This window comes from Paroedura picta, chromosome 7 (assembly GCF_049243985.1).
Source record: "Paroedura picta isolate Pp20150507F chromosome 7, Ppicta_v3.0, whole genome shotgun sequence".
In the NCBI taxonomy this organism is placed as follows: Eukaryota; Metazoa; Chordata; class Lepidosauria; order Squamata; family Gekkonidae; genus Paroedura; species Paroedura picta.
This window is the reverse complement of record NC_135375.1, coordinates 36269492-36284874: the sequence shown is the minus strand read 5'-3', so window position 1 is coordinate 36284874 and position 15383 is coordinate 36269492. Positions and strand designations below refer to the sequence as shown.

At 41.6% G+C, this 15383-nt stretch overlaps 1 protein-coding gene across 1 annotated transcript in view; it reads right to left on the bottom strand.

Moving 5' to 3' along the window:
- Positions 1-6412: 6412 nt before the first annotated feature.
- Positions 6413-15383, bottom strand: part of CKMT2 (creatine kinase, mitochondrial 2) — a 40799-nt gene continuing 31828 nt past the window's right edge. Inside the window, exons 8-10 of the mRNA XM_077347493.1 lie at positions 14320-14454; positions 12266-12391; positions 6413-9080 (exon numbers count right to left, since the gene is read on the bottom strand). Of these exons, the coding sequence (XP_077203608.1) occupies positions 8961-9080; positions 12266-12391; positions 14320-14454 (381 nt within the window). The 3' untranslated portion in view covers positions 6413-8960. The remainder of the gene's footprint in view (positions 9081-12265; positions 12392-14319; positions 14455-15383) is intronic.

Sequence of the window (15383 nt, the reverse complement as noted above, 5' to 3'; positions counted from 1 at the left end):
AGTTCACCCGCTGCTGTGAGCTCGGTTCTTAGGCGGCGTTTCTAGCCTATTGCGGGTGATAGATTTAGGCCTGCTTAAGCTGCCCGCTAGAATGCGGTCCTGTTCTCTGAGCTTCTGATCCAGTTGCGTGGAGTAGTGCGTTGCCAAGTTGGCAATTGCACCCTGACTCAGAAATTGTGTGAATTAAAAGATATTAAGATCTGTATGTTAATAGTCCCCCCTTTTTTAAAGCAATAGGTTTTTTTTGTATCTTCATGCCACCACAGGTTTTAATATACCATTGCCTTTTTTCTCCTTGAGGTTTAAAGATGAGCGGCATTCTCCATTCAAAAACCAATTCCTTGCAGAGCATTTTGAAAAACATTGTGGACTAAATCGTGTGTAGACTGCAGCAACAGAATAAAATAGCCACTCAAGTCAGAAGAGGGCCTCTCTTCCCTCTTTGGCCCAGTTGCACAGCTGAACTAGAAAAATGCATACTTATTCCCAACTGCCACCTTGTCAAGAGACCCTCTGCAGATCAGTGTAACAGAAACAACTGCCTGACTGATTCCTAAACTAATACATCCATAGCAGAAAAGTCCAAAGAAAACATAAGTTATGATTAAGGGGGAGGGAGAGACTGGTATTGTGAAGAAAGGGTTAAAGTGAGCCTTTAATGGCTGTTTTTGTAATTTCCAATTTTGTTTCCTGCTATTTTATAAAGAAGAGCCTCTTGTGGCGCAGAGTGTTAAGGCAGCTGTCTGAAAGCTTTGCCCATGAGGCTGGGAGTTCACTCCCAGCAGCCGGCTCAAGGTTGACTCAGCCTTCCATCCTTCCGAGGTTGGTAAAATTAGTACCCAGCTTGCTGCTGGGGGGTAAACGGTAATGACTGGGGAAGGCACTGGCAAACCACCCCGTATTGAGTCTGCCATGAAAACACTAGAGGGCGTCACCCCAAGGGTCAGACATGACTCGGTGCTTGCACAGGGGATACCTTTACCTTTTATATTATAAAGAGATTGTGTGTGTGTGCACAGCATTTTATATATTTAAATTATGTATTTTTGAAAAATAGTTGCTTTATCTTTGTAAATGAATCTTTCAGATTCAGACCTTTATTGGCATACACAATAAAACATTTTAAACATGTATCTTCTCTATTATAAAAATATACATATAGAACATTCCCCCAAGCAGAGGATTTCAATGGAGGTAGGTGTCTGTTGAGAATCGCACTGTAAAAAAAATTATGTTATCTCCATGTTCCAACTCTAAAATTTCTAACCACTTTTTCATTGGCTATATTATTAATTAATCATGATGGTTAAGGTCTCTACTGGCCCAGCTCTTAAGTAAAATTTAGCACAAATTCAAATTCTTACTCCTAAGTTAAAATTCTTACTCCTAAGCCATTTATAGTGGCTTCATATGCTTACAGATACTAGGTCTCATGAATATAGAGTTCCTACAATACAGATAACTGTCAGCAATCTTTTGTATTGATGAATTTTGAAGGAAGGAAGCCTCACTGAAACTAGTGGCGGTTTTGTCTGATAAAGATGCTTGGCACTGTTGCTTCCTTTTACATATATATATATAGATGAGTGTGCCTGGATTTATTATTTTTTCCACTTCATTTTTCGTCCTCCATTTTTGTTGTTCATTTTCCTGGCCTCCATTTTATTCTCACAACTACCTTGTGAGGTAGATTAGGCTGAGATTGTGTGACTGATCCAAGATCACAGTGATGCTCCTTGTCTACTCACACAGTGCCTACCACCCTCAGCAACCTCTTTCAAGATTCAGGGTTACCAGTAGGTCAGGATGCCGTAAGTTATGTTTCTTGTTTCTCAAACTGTACAAAGAGCCATGAACATTTCACACCTCGTGTCCTCTCTCCTAAGACATCCACAGACAGGGTAGCCTAATCCCACTTTAATAATAAGCCCTCACTGATAGCTATTGGGGCTCGGGCTCAAATCTAAGGTGACTAGATTGTCCCACTTTGGGAGGGACATCTGGGGGCACCTGGCAAATTGTACTTACATTGCAAGTAAAAATATTACAATAGTATTTTTGCATTTTACGAAACTTTTTGTTGCTCCATATAGACCAAATTTTAAATCAAGAACACCCCCCCCCTCCCCGCCGGTCAGTGGTGTCCCACTTTACCAATGTTAAAATCTGGTCACCATAGCTTAGCTACATTAATACATTATGACTGTGAAATTAAGTTTCTTGTTTGTTCTTTTAAAAAATATTACCCAGTGCCATGGTGCAGTTCCGAAGACATTTTCTTGGGAGTAAGCCCTGTTGAATGCAGTGGGATTTACTTCTGAAGAAGCATACATCTGATCAGCTTTCAGGGCATTCTGCAGTAGTTAATCGGGATGGAATGCACCAGCTGTTCCCTGAGTGTAAGATCACAACATATGCTGCCACAGTAGGACAGAAGAATATGATGCTCTAATTTTATGGCAACTAGTGCAAATGTTTATGATCTTAATTATTTGAATATGTTACTAAGTGAGATTTACCGCTAGAGGGAGTATGTGCCCATGGTTCATGTTTAGAAATAGGGAGAATGCCGGGGAAGGCTCTACGAAGAAAGACTGATTATTTAAAAGTTTGATCTTATCTAACATTAGGCACTGTTGGTTTTTGATGAAGTTAGGAATGCCAAGAGTTAGGGCAGTTAAAAACACAGTGGCGCAGAGTTGCTGCTTTAAAGCATAAACGTTAGAAGAAAATAAGTAAATCTAAGCTGTACCAGAATTAATACATTATTGTATTAATATTGTGTAGCATAATATGGCTTAATTTGGATATTATGACACAGTTTACTGATTTGCCACAATTTGCTTTTACTTTATATCTCCATAGTTATGATGGTTGTTCATTCTGTGGAAGAATGCATGCACTCCAAAGCTTATGCCTTGAATAAATCTAGGGGTGTAGATCCAATAAATACCACACTGCCAGTGAGGGCCAATCAGTTCAAATTACACTCTGCCAAGGAGTTCCAATCATTTCAAATTGCATTCTGACAGTGAGGGCCAATCAGTTCAAATTGCATGCAGACAACTCAATCCCTACCTGATTGGTCCTCCCTGGAAGTCTACAGCAAATAGGGAGAGAACACTCTGCCAATAAGAGTCAACCAGTTCAAATTGCACTCTGTCAATGAGGGCCAATCAGTTCAAGTTGTATGCAGATAACTCAGTCCCTATCTGTTTGGGCCCTCTCTGGGAGTGTGCATCTAATAAGGAGATACCACTCTGCCAGTGAGGGCTAAGCAGTGTAAATTGCATGCAGATGACTCAATACATACCTGATTGTCCCTCCCTAGCAGTGTGCAGCCAATAGGGAGAGAAAACTCTGTCAATGAGAGCTGATCATGGGGCTTATAGCCTGCTTTTTCCTCTTCCTGATGCTTGCTGGGTGGAAGAGGTGCTGGCCTCTCTGAAAGGCCCTGCCGCTTGTCTGTGCTTTCTTCAGGCAGAGAGCTGAAACCTGAGATCAACACGGGAGCCAAAGGAAGCAGCTGACTTCCCTCCTTTGCCTGAAGGACATGAAGGGTAGGAAGAGGCTGAGAATGAAGCAACTTAACAGCAGCAGGGCCTTTCAGAGAGGCCAGCACCTCTTCCACCCAGCAAGCAGCAGGAAGAGGAAGGACAGATAAGCCCCGTGATTGGCCCTCATTGACAGAATGCAATTTGGTTTGCTCTCATTAGCAGAGTGTTTTCTACCTATTGGCTGTAGACTCCCAGGGAGAGTCAATCAGTTAGGAATTGTCTGCATGCAATTTGAACTGATTGGCCCTTATTGACAGACTGCAATTTGCACTGATTGGCCCTCACTGGCAGTGTGGTATCTCTCTATTGGTAGCACACCCCTAGGACCAATTAGGAAGGAAGTGAGTTGGCTGCACTCAGCTTCAACTTTATAATGTTTAGTGATAGTGATTATGACAAGAGGTAATTGTGACATAATCTAAACACATTTCATATGTGATAAGAATAGAACCAAAGAAATGTTCTGGTTATAATATATATTCCTCTTTACTGAAAGTGTTCTTTTCCATTTTCAAGAACTTTACCAGTAGATGGAGGTATGCACCCAGAATCAAGTGATGTTGCTGTTTGGTTCTTTATTCCTTCCAGAATGAATTGACCTTGATCTAGACATAATTAGAATGCATTTCTTACCAAGAAGAAAAAGAAAAAGAATCAATGAAGAACATTTAAGAATGGATTTTAATAAGCTGGGAAACTGCAAGATCCAGGTTTTCATTTTAATTTTGACATTATATTTTAGCTATAATGTTTGTGAGTTTAGGGAGATGATTGATTTTCACGGCAGTTCAATATGTCTGTAGGCACAACAGAATCGACATTTCCCCCCTTAATTTGACATTAAATTCAAGCTATACAAAAGGTGTCTGTTTTTGCAGTGATGAGAATTCTAACCGAATTTCAGGAGTTGCTTTAATCTGATGAAGTCATTATTTGATGGTAGTTCCTGCCAAACAGCTAACAGGCTTTGTTTCAAATAATGAAAACACTAGTGCTTTTTAGAGCAACCTGCAGCATAAAGAAGAGACAGTAGATTATTTGAGATTGGGAGTTAGTTTGAGGATATATGTAGCATACAGTTTCTATTAGGAGCTCTTTATTTTTAATTCCAAAAGTATTATTCTCCACACGTGTAAGTTTCTTAAGGGGTTGTTCCGCACCACCCCTTAGAGTTTTCTGTTGGTTTGTCCCTCATTATTCTTTGATGTTCCTTACATATTTCTTATTCACGTACATTTTTGTGTGCAATTCTATTCTGTGTGGTCAGACAAATAATGAATATTAAATATGCTCAGTTAGCAACACGTTTTGAGCCGAATCTGTAATTAATAAACAAATGGAGGATTTCTCTTTAGGAATTGGGCAGCACAGGTTTTATAGTGTCAGGAAGAAAGTGAGGGAAGGGAAACTGTGTGCTGAGAGCAGCAGCAGGACTGAATCCAGGATGACAGCCATTCCGTTGCTTCTGTCCAAATAAACTGAAGGGATGTTAGTACCTGCTTATTGAAACACTACCTGTCATGCTAAAAAAATAAAAACCTATAGTGTAATACTAAATCAGGTCAGCAAAAGCTCTTTATGTTTGTTGGTTTACTGTCAATTCACAGCTGACATAGCAACCCCATAGACATTTCCAAGAGATGTTCATTAGTGGGCTGTTGCCCCCCTCTGCTTAGAGACCCTGATATTCCCTGGTGGAATCCTAATCAGGGCCAACCCTGTTTCGCATCCAATATCTCATGTGACTGGCCTAACCTGGGATATCCAGGTTTTTAGGCCTTTATAGAATAATCAGGTACAGATTATATGAGAACCACTGGCACAGACCTAGAGTGGCAAGGAGGCATGAAGGACACATTTCGTTTTTATTTCTGTAGGAAATCTGTCATTTCCCCCTTTATTTCTCAAGAGTCATGACTGTCACAGACAGACACCCAATGCTTTCATTGCAAATAGTGCAGCATGGTGATGATCTGGAGATAATATGGGCCGGTATGTTTTGATTCATTTCATTTTTGGCAAAATATACAAGGAAGGGAAGGTAAGGAAGAAAGTAGGGAGAAAAGAATTAGCAAAAAAGGTGGAGAGAGGGAAAGCAAATTATCCCAGGATAAGCAACTGGGAGATGGAAGAGGCTGCCAGGGTAAACAACAGGAAGGGTGCATAAATAGGCAGGTGAGACAGAAGGCAGGGGGGAAGACAAAGTGGGTGGAAGTGAAAGAAAGGGGAATCTGCCAGCACTGCCAGGAGATAGAAAGAGGAATATCAAAAGGGAGAATGGGGAATTACATTTCACCCTCAAATCTGTGAGTCTTTATTATAATCTTGTATTTATTATTATATTCAATATTTATCTGATGGATTTAATAACTGCCTGTTGGGGTGGTGAAAAATTCACCAAAGAAAATCCATAAATCAATGAAACCACCAATTCACCTCACCTTGCTTTATTGTGTGGCACAATCCTTTTCATGATCAACTTTCAAGGAGGTAGCAGAATTTTGCTTGTGGCTGCAAAGACAATTGGTATTATGTCAGCAGCAGATCTTTTTTTACGCATTCTTTTTCTTGCCTTTGCCAGCTTCTACATTTTTGGGTTATTATTCTCATCCTTACACTTTTGTGAGGATAGAACTGCTATATTCATTATTAATGCATATACCCTATATCAGTGGTAATCAAACTGCGGCCTTCCAGATGTCCATGGACTACAATTCCCAGAAGCCCCCGCCAGCATTCGCTGGCAGGGGCTTCTGGGAATTGTAGTCCATGGCCATCTGGAGGGCCGCAGTTTGATTACCCCTGCCCTATATACTTGCATATAAGCCTAGTTTTTTAGCACCTTTTTCACACTGAAAAAGCGCTCCTCGACTTATACGCGGGTATATGCTGTAATTGAAATAAAAACCTGCTCCAGCCAGCCAATCATTGCATTGCCTTTTGCAAATGTGTACTGCAAGCTGAGCTTGCTCTGGCAGCTTGTAGGACATCAACTGTTTGACTGGGGGACTCTGATCTTTTTTCTTCCTTTTGCCTTCACTTCTTCCTCTTCTTCATCACTTCTTCCAAACTATTCTATAGGTTTCTGTGAGTGGGGTGTGGTGAGTTTAGGGGGTGTTTTGGGATTTACTGTTTCTTTCTCCTAGTGTTTATTTTTTTCTATCTGTGGGGCAGCACTGTTTGCCTTTTCTTCTTGGGGTTGTGTTTCTTTTAAAAGTTGACTTTACAGTTCTTTCAGTGTTCACTTTTACAGTTCTTTATTTCAGTGTTTTGTTCTGGGGAGCACTGCAGTTAGAGTTGTCCATTCTCCCAATTTGGTAGCTGTTGTACTTGTTGTAGTAGGTTGTCAACATCGGGTACTGTTTTTCTGCTCTGGTTTGCTAGCCTGGGGAGCACTGTTTGGTTCTCCTGCCAGAGCTGTTCTCACAGAGCAGTTCTGTCAGAGCTCTCTCAGGGTGTCTGGCATCAAGAGAGGAAGGGAAGGCAATTGTTAGCCACTTTGAGACTAACAGGGTACAAAAACCAGAAGCTATTCATCCTCTTGACTATTCTGTATTTGTTGAGGGGGGGGGGGAGGCTGGATGGGAGAGCCTGTGATGATGGAGCATTTTCCACCCACGGCTTATATGCAAGTCAATAGGTTTGCCCAGATTTTGTGGTGAAATTAGGTGCCTCGGCTTATATGTGGGTCCACCTATATACGAGTATATACAGTATATCCTTTTGTTCCCAGAATTGCACCAGATATTTCAATCCAGTTTTAACTTTGAATATGTTATCCTAATAAAAAGCTCAACTGCTCATTTTCAGAAAATGGCAACTATGTTTATATTATAACTCTGGGCAAAGTTGTTTGCATAAATGTCTTCATTATACATGTATTAATTGAGTAATTTCTTTGTCTCCCCACAAGGTTAGCAAAAGCTCAGCATCCTAATTACATGACGTTGTTGATTTTTTAACATTAACAATCAGGAAATTTATATATGCACTAGTAGCAAAACCTGTTTTTAAAATGGACTGTAGAAGGGCCCTGGAGAGCAGGGCTCCTGAGCTCGCTGCCTGGGCCACCATGCTCTGCAGGAGCCCTGCTGCCCTCCACCCTTGCGCCCTTGCTTTTGCAGAGCATGGAGGGCCAGAAGTTGAGCTGGGCTGGACAGTCTAGCTAAAGGTCAAAGGAGGCTCAGGCACTTTGACCTTAGCTAGACTCCATGCTATTGAACATCTATATGGAATCACCGAGAAATATCAGTAGGTTTCGAATACAGTGTATTCTGTACACTGTTAACACTCAACTCTGTCTCTTATTTCCATCTCCCATCATCTCTAGTATCGCTGTTCATCTCTAGATTGTAATGATCAACTCTGCAGGCAAAAATGGCTGCTTTGGAGGGTGGACTCTGAGGCATTGTACCATTTTAAGGCCCTCCTCCAAACCTCCTACCCAGGGGTAACCAACCTCCAGGTGGGGAATGGAGAGCTCCTGGAACTACAGCTCATCTCCAGACTATATAACTCATCTCCCTAGGCAGAAAGGGCTGGTTTGGAGGTTGGACAGGGTTGTTGTGCAAAAGAAACTTTTAAGGCCTCCCATGCAGGTTGTTGTGGGGATGAAACACATAGATACAGCACCAGAGCAGGGAAAACCAAACATGTACTTCGAAAGCTTTTACTGCAGCCACTCAGCTGAATAGGCAAAGTACTGCCTTAAATTTTTAAAAAATTATTTTGAAATAATAATGAAAAAATAATAAATAGGAAACTATTACTTTGGCCATAATCCACCAAACATACTCCCATTATGTACCCATGAATACAATGGAGACAATCTTATTGATGAATAGCAAATATTCACTCTGTCTATTGCTTTCAATGGCCAAACTCTCATAATATGTTTTTCTTGCAAGAGCCAGGGATGAAGAGCACAGTGGAGGATGGGAGCATCTTTTGGTATTTCTATATTACTTTCAGCTTCTTCGGGTATGATTTATTTTCCGCTTCCCTGTTGACTGTACAAACAGAAGATCACCACTTAGTTCTGCCAGCATAAAATGATACAAAACTATAAAACTCTACTAAATATAGATGGAACTATACAACTATTAAGCCATGTAATTTCAAAGAGCAGTTGAAAAGACATGCTACATCTGAGGCATCAGGTAGAATTTTATTGACCATGTTGTCAGGTTCTTACTGTTATCTCTCTGTTAGACAAATCTTAATACCAATAGGAGGAAGGGTTTCTGGAACTGAATAGATAATCATCTGTCAAAACAGACACATTACAGGTCAATGAGTAATCACAGCACTTGGGGAAATCGCAGGGGTCAGGACATCTGGACTGCACCTTCATGATCATGGTGTCTCCCCTGCCAGGTCAATAAGTGATCACTGGAAACAGTTTCACTTCTTTCCGAATTGTGGCAGTGGTGGTGGGATCTTGATGTCTTGACCTTTTTCCAGCTTCTTCTCACAATCAACCAGATAGTTGACACCATCAACAACTAGCTGAACAAGTTCCACCTCAGAGAGCAAAAAGAAAGGTTTGTTAAGATAATACTAAGGCTGAATAAGGTCTGCATAGACCCACTGATACTGGTTTAATACTTAATCTGCATGTGTCAGTGAAGTTTTCAGTCACATTTTTATCCTGCCCTTCCTCATGGAAACACACAATATTCTTCTTTCCTCCATCTTCTCCTCACAACAACCCTGTGAGATAGGTCAAGTGAGAGTTAGATACTGGCCCAGTGTCACACAGGCCGATTCTGCATGGGTGGCAAGGTGGCATCTATATGGACCCAGGTGGCATCTATATGGTGGCATCTATATGGACCCAATATGGACCCAAGGTGGCATCTATATGGACCCAGGGCTAATCCCTGTATCCATATGATGGTGATGCTAAGCCAATGATCTCCCAGGCCTGACATGGATCGGGACCCAGAAGCCCCACCCCAAGGGATTCTTCCCTGTTCCCTTTCAGCGCTGCAGGGGCCAATGGGGTCTGTCCTGCGAAAGGCCTGTCAGGATGGGCCTGTAGGGGACAAACAATGCCCTGGACGGCTTTGTGGCGCTTCATGGTACCACCAGGTGGACCAGGGCATTGTTTGTTTAGTTTGCAGGATGGTGGGATTGCATGGAACACAATCCCACTATCCAGTAAACTACAACACCCTCCTCCCACCTCCCCCGCATGACGGAACCCACCTGCCGCCACTGCATTTCCCGAGGGTGCCCCCACAGGATACATTTTAGCGTTGGAGATGATCTGGCACTAAAATGTGTCCCTCACAGTAATGCCCCAGCGGCACTCCAGAGTGACGCCGCTGGTGCGGAATTGCCCCCAGTGAGCTTCACAATGTGTGGTTATTCGGACCTGGGCTTCTCCGGTGCAGCATTCTAGCCATTACACCACATTGGTTCTCAGTTATATCATAGACCGAACAACTTCATTCTTCTTTTGGGAAAGCAGCATTGGAAATACTTTCTTATGTAAACACTCACATGTGTATAAAACCTGTAAATATAGGAAAGGGCTCTGTGGAACTTACTGTCTGTGATATGCAAGAGAGCAAATATTTAAAATGTAATCCTACTGAAGTGGCACAGTCCAGAAATATTCCATCTTGTGATAGTGCTGAAAAATGTAGCTTGGTTTGGAAATGTGCAATATTGCATATTTCCTCCTGGATGGTAAGACGACTCATTAATTTGATTGTCATAAAACACAATAATTTTGGCATTTTCATTAAGTCGTTCCCTACAGAGAAGCTGAATCATTATGTACTGCATAATTAGAATGCTTTTTGTTTATGAACAGAGGTTTATCAAAGATTTACTAGAGTTGCCTACTGGTTTGGGAGATTCCTTGCGATTTTGGGAATGGAGTCTGGGGAGGATGGTGTTTGGAGAGGGGAGAAGCCTCAGTGGGGTATAATGCTCTACTCCAAAGCAGCTATTTTATCAAAGGGAATTCATGTGTAATTCTCCAGGCCCCACCTGGAGGTTGACAATACTTGCAATGCATGTTAGAATGGGCCTTCAGGGGCCCATTCATGAGCTGAGAAAGCTATCCTGGACTACTGAGATGGTAATATGTAGTAAGAAGCCAGGGGAAGCAGCTTTTGGTATATTTCTGGAATTCTTCCTAACAAATTCAATCTTTTCCTTGGACCCTCACCGCCGTTCACATGCTTTGATACCTTTGGCTAATCTGTTCCCATGCTGGATATATATCTAAGAATGCAATCCTGAACATACTTACTACAGTCCCATTAAACTCAATAACATTTCCCTCTAGGTATATTTGTCTAAAATTGCCCTGCAAGTTAGGTAGCAGTATATTTCGTTTACCTGTGTCAGTCCTTCTGGGGGTTACAAGGAAACTATGTTACCAATGTTGTTAACCTCTGTGAATTAGCCCCGTTAAGCACTTGAATAAGTGATTTATTAAAATGGATTACGACAATGACTGATTCCGGATGGATGATTTTTTTCCCACCATTAAAATGTTTCACTGGTTTAGTAGTTTATTTTATTGCCTCTTACAGACCAGCTGTTCAGGGAACATTGAGGCCTTGTTTTGCAGGTAGCAGGATGAAAGAATTTTTATATTGAGTTTGCATTGACCAGCTACTGAAGGAAATCAAAACCAAATAGCTTTATTTTGTTCCAATGGGAACATTTTTTAGTTGAGTAAAAACACATTTGTCTTATAATGAGATTTATTTTATTACATACTGTAAAATGGATATCTGGTAATGAAACTTTTCTGTCCTCTTGGGTAACTCTGCCTTGTCTTATAAAGATTGAAAGTGGTTTGGGGTAATAAGTACATCTGTTGGTTTCTTCCTTCCGTTAACTGCTCCCTTTTCATGTGAAAACAGGGAGTTTGGATATAAAGAAATTTCAGTACAATGAGACTGATGAGATTATTGTTTGATCTACTCTATGGTTTTATCCAATCCCTTAAAGTTTTCCTTGAAGATATGCTTTAAGCATGAGCTTACACAACCAGGCCATTGGCCTGCTCCGTACCTTCATATGCACTGCAATGCATTCATGGAACATCTGTACATACTTCTTTGGTTCCGTTTAGAGAAGGCTCTCCATGAAGTTATACCTTTGCAACAGAGTGGGGAAGCCCCTTTAAATAGAAGAACTCCACCTGGGCATTGGAACTCCTTTTGTCTTGTTTGCAATATAGAGCACTATATTATACTTTATCATAAGTCTGATGTCTTCTGATTGCTATTATTATAATAGTTTATAGAGGAAAAATGTAATGCAAGTGCACCAAATGATCTTATAGATGAGTACCTCAATGCTTTCTGGAATGATGCAGGCAGATGTAAAGATGTTTGGATAATTTGGTAACTATGCTTTCTTATCAGTTCAATCTGAAGAACAGTTTCTTGAGACTAAGCCTCACTAAATACAACTGAATAGGAATCTGAGTAGACATGCTTAGGATTGATCTCTATGTCTCTGAATTTGTAGCGGGGGGGGGGGGAATCTAGCTATAGCATTTTTACCCTAACTTTTCTCTCCAGAGCTTGGGATAGAATTTCCTCCATTTTAACCACAATGACTTTGTGAAGTAGGTTAGGGCAAGAAAAAAAGCAGTTGGGCCAAGCTCATCAAGTGAGCTTCAAGTCTCAAGTGTGTATTGGAAGCAGCATCTCTCATGACCTAGTCCAACTTACCTCTGATCGGCCCATGCGGTCGAGGTTGGAGATATCATATACATCTGCGACAGCAGCTGTGTCTACACCTCCAGTGCCCCGCTTTTGTAGCCTCAAGTTCTCCAGGATCTTTGGAAAGCGAGGGTCCTCCAATAAACAAAAAAGGACCCTTTTAAAATACTGATGCTGCTTGTTCTATTTTTCCTGATAATGTCATCATCAGTCTATTACAGGCTTCCTCTTCAAAAACTTAAAGAGATCAGATTTCTTTCTGTGCCATGAACTGTAAATGGTCTCATTGGGTTTATAATCAAACTTCATAGATTAATTATTTTATTTAATTATACAGTGATTATTTTATTTATTCACTTCATTAATCTGTGACTTTAATAGGTTTTATCATTGTGCTATTATTGTTTTTATAATCTTTTATTTATATTGAAGCCACCTTGACTTCCACATAGGAGAAAGGCAGGTAACAAATGTTTGAAATTAATAAAATAAATTCATTCATAGCCTGTTTGTCTTGCTTAGTCTTCAAATGGATCTTAAAATACAAAGAAAATTTCAATCAAACGGCATAAGACATCCAGCGGTCCCCAACCTTTCTGTGGTCAGGGACCGCCTCCGGGGTGAGGGGAGAGCCGATGCCGGCACCGCACGGCAGCTGCACGTAAATGGGCAAACGCAGTTGCCGCATATGCGCGTTTTTGCCACCAAGGGGTGCAAACGTGCATGCATGGCAACTGCGTGTGCGTGTTTTCACCACCGGGGGTGCAAATGTGCATGCGCGGCAACTGCACATGCGTGTTTGCGTCGCCAGCGTGCCGGCGGCCGGGCCTGCCTCTTCCCCAAGCTTCTTGCTGTGCGGGAGAGAGGCAGGTGAGGCTGCCGGCAGCCCGGTACCATGGTCTTCACGGACCGGTTGATGACCCCTGCATTAAGCAATATAATAGGACTAGGATTACAGAATTAGAAAACAATGCAAACAACTGTCCGAGGCATGACATACTATAGTGCGGAAAGTGGATTATAAAGGAAGAATATTTCTGACATTCATTGATTATTTAGAAAATTTTCAACTCTTTTCAGCAATGATATTCGTGAATGATTCAGCAATGCTATTTTTGATCAAAAATAATTAATTGCAATAAAATAATAAAATAAATTAAGTTAAATGGAACAGGGAAATTAAAAATGTAAACAGAAATTTAAAATGAATAGACTTTGGTTTAATCCACTTAGGAGGGTTTTAAAGCTAGTCTGACAAATAGGTCTTCAAGGCTCTGTTAAAGCATCATGCTTCTGGGTGTAATGAGCCACAACATAAAGTTGGTGCAGAGACTGGGGCTATCATTGAGACAACCCACATGGCAGAAGGCGTGCTCCTAAGTTTTGGTGAGACTAAAAGAGATGGTCCCTCACAGAGTTAGGAATGTCTACATCAGTGGTCCCCAACCTTTCTGAGGCTGGGGACCGGCAGGGCAGCGGGCCGTGCCCGCGGCGGGCCATGCCCGCGCATCGCGCATGCGCGAATGCGTCATGCACAGCCGAAATCGCGCATGCGCGGCACTTTGCGCAATGCGCGGGCGCGGCCCTGATTCCCTCTCCCCGCCCTCCCGCAGTAAGAAGCTTCCCGGGCCGCAAGCTTGCGGCCTGGGAAGTTTTTTACTGCGGGGGGGGCGGGGAGAGGTAGCCGCAGCCCGACGCCATGGCCTTCGCGGCCCGGCACCGGGCCGCAGCCCACAGGTTGGGGACCACTGGTCTACATCACAAAGAAAATGAAGGGACATAATTAAAGCATTTAAATTAATTTATGGAAGACTGAGGACTTTTCCATATTGTACACAGTTGTAGACCAGGGTTTGCCAACAAATATCCACTGAATATCATCTCTATGTCAAATGTATGACACTTGTTTGTAAACCTCTGAGCATCTTATTCACAGTTTTTTAGGTAAAGAAATCTTCAGACAATACTACCAGTTTCTGGGTTGAGCTTACTCCCATTGTGAAAGGCAAATGTTTATTTCTCTGTTTATAATCTGTCAAAAGCCATTTTATTTCGGTGCTCACCTTGCTGAGCTTCGAAAGCTTGACGTGAACTCCTGCACGTAACCCTGTTCCCAGATTAGAAGGACAGGTCAAAATGTATCCAAGGCGTTCATTCCACATAAACTCCCAGCCTCGTTCTTTAATTAACCTTTCAACCTGCAGAAGATATAAAATGTAATGAACTGCATGCAATTATACTATATGTTAATAGTGTTTGCATCCTGTTCAAATATCTCCCATCTGCCAGCCATAATACTCAAACCAGACTAATGTTTACCATTGTAACTGTGGCCAGTCTGCTGATTCAGTGGAGTTTCAAAAAGAGAAGTGAGGGCAGGATGTATCTATAAACACACTTATAGAAACATGAAGGGACAGTTTTAGAGGTTGGATTTATCTATGTCCATTCTGCTTCCCCCACCCAAAAAAACCTAAATAAATTTAAGCAGAAAATACCATAAACTTAGTGGGAGTCACTCCAGGCAGGTACACTGACAACTACAGCCATAGCCAAGCTCATTATGACTTTTTCACCAGCTGATAAAATGTTTAATAGTTGCGAGATTTAATATTTTCTCTATACGCATGCCTCAAAATATCATTATGTGATTTCTACTTACAGGTAGTCAGAAGCCCCAGGCATACTGTCATTAGGCTTCCCCCCCCCCTTTTGAATGAGCGGAAGAGAGCACTGGAGTTTTGGGTTGTCTTTGTAATATATGCTTCAGTTAAAGGCAAGCTGTCAACTTATAAGGATTTACTGGGGAAGAAGGGAATAAATAGTAGGGAAGCTCTCTTCCCCTGAACTCTCTTCCCTACACACTTCGCTAGGGATTTGAGCAAACCTGTCTTCCTGTAACCTTTTTCACTGTAATAGATTCTTAATTGCCCTCAGCAGCCTAAGGGTAATTAATATCGTCTGTTGGTTTCATTAATTTTTATACCTACATGAGTAATTAGAAACTCTTTCGTTGTTTGTAGATGGCCTGATTTTGCTGCTTTTGTGATTGGCATAAGTCACTCACTGTACTGTCACACATAGCTATGATATAAAAGCAGAGCATAAATGGGGAGGGCGGAACGAG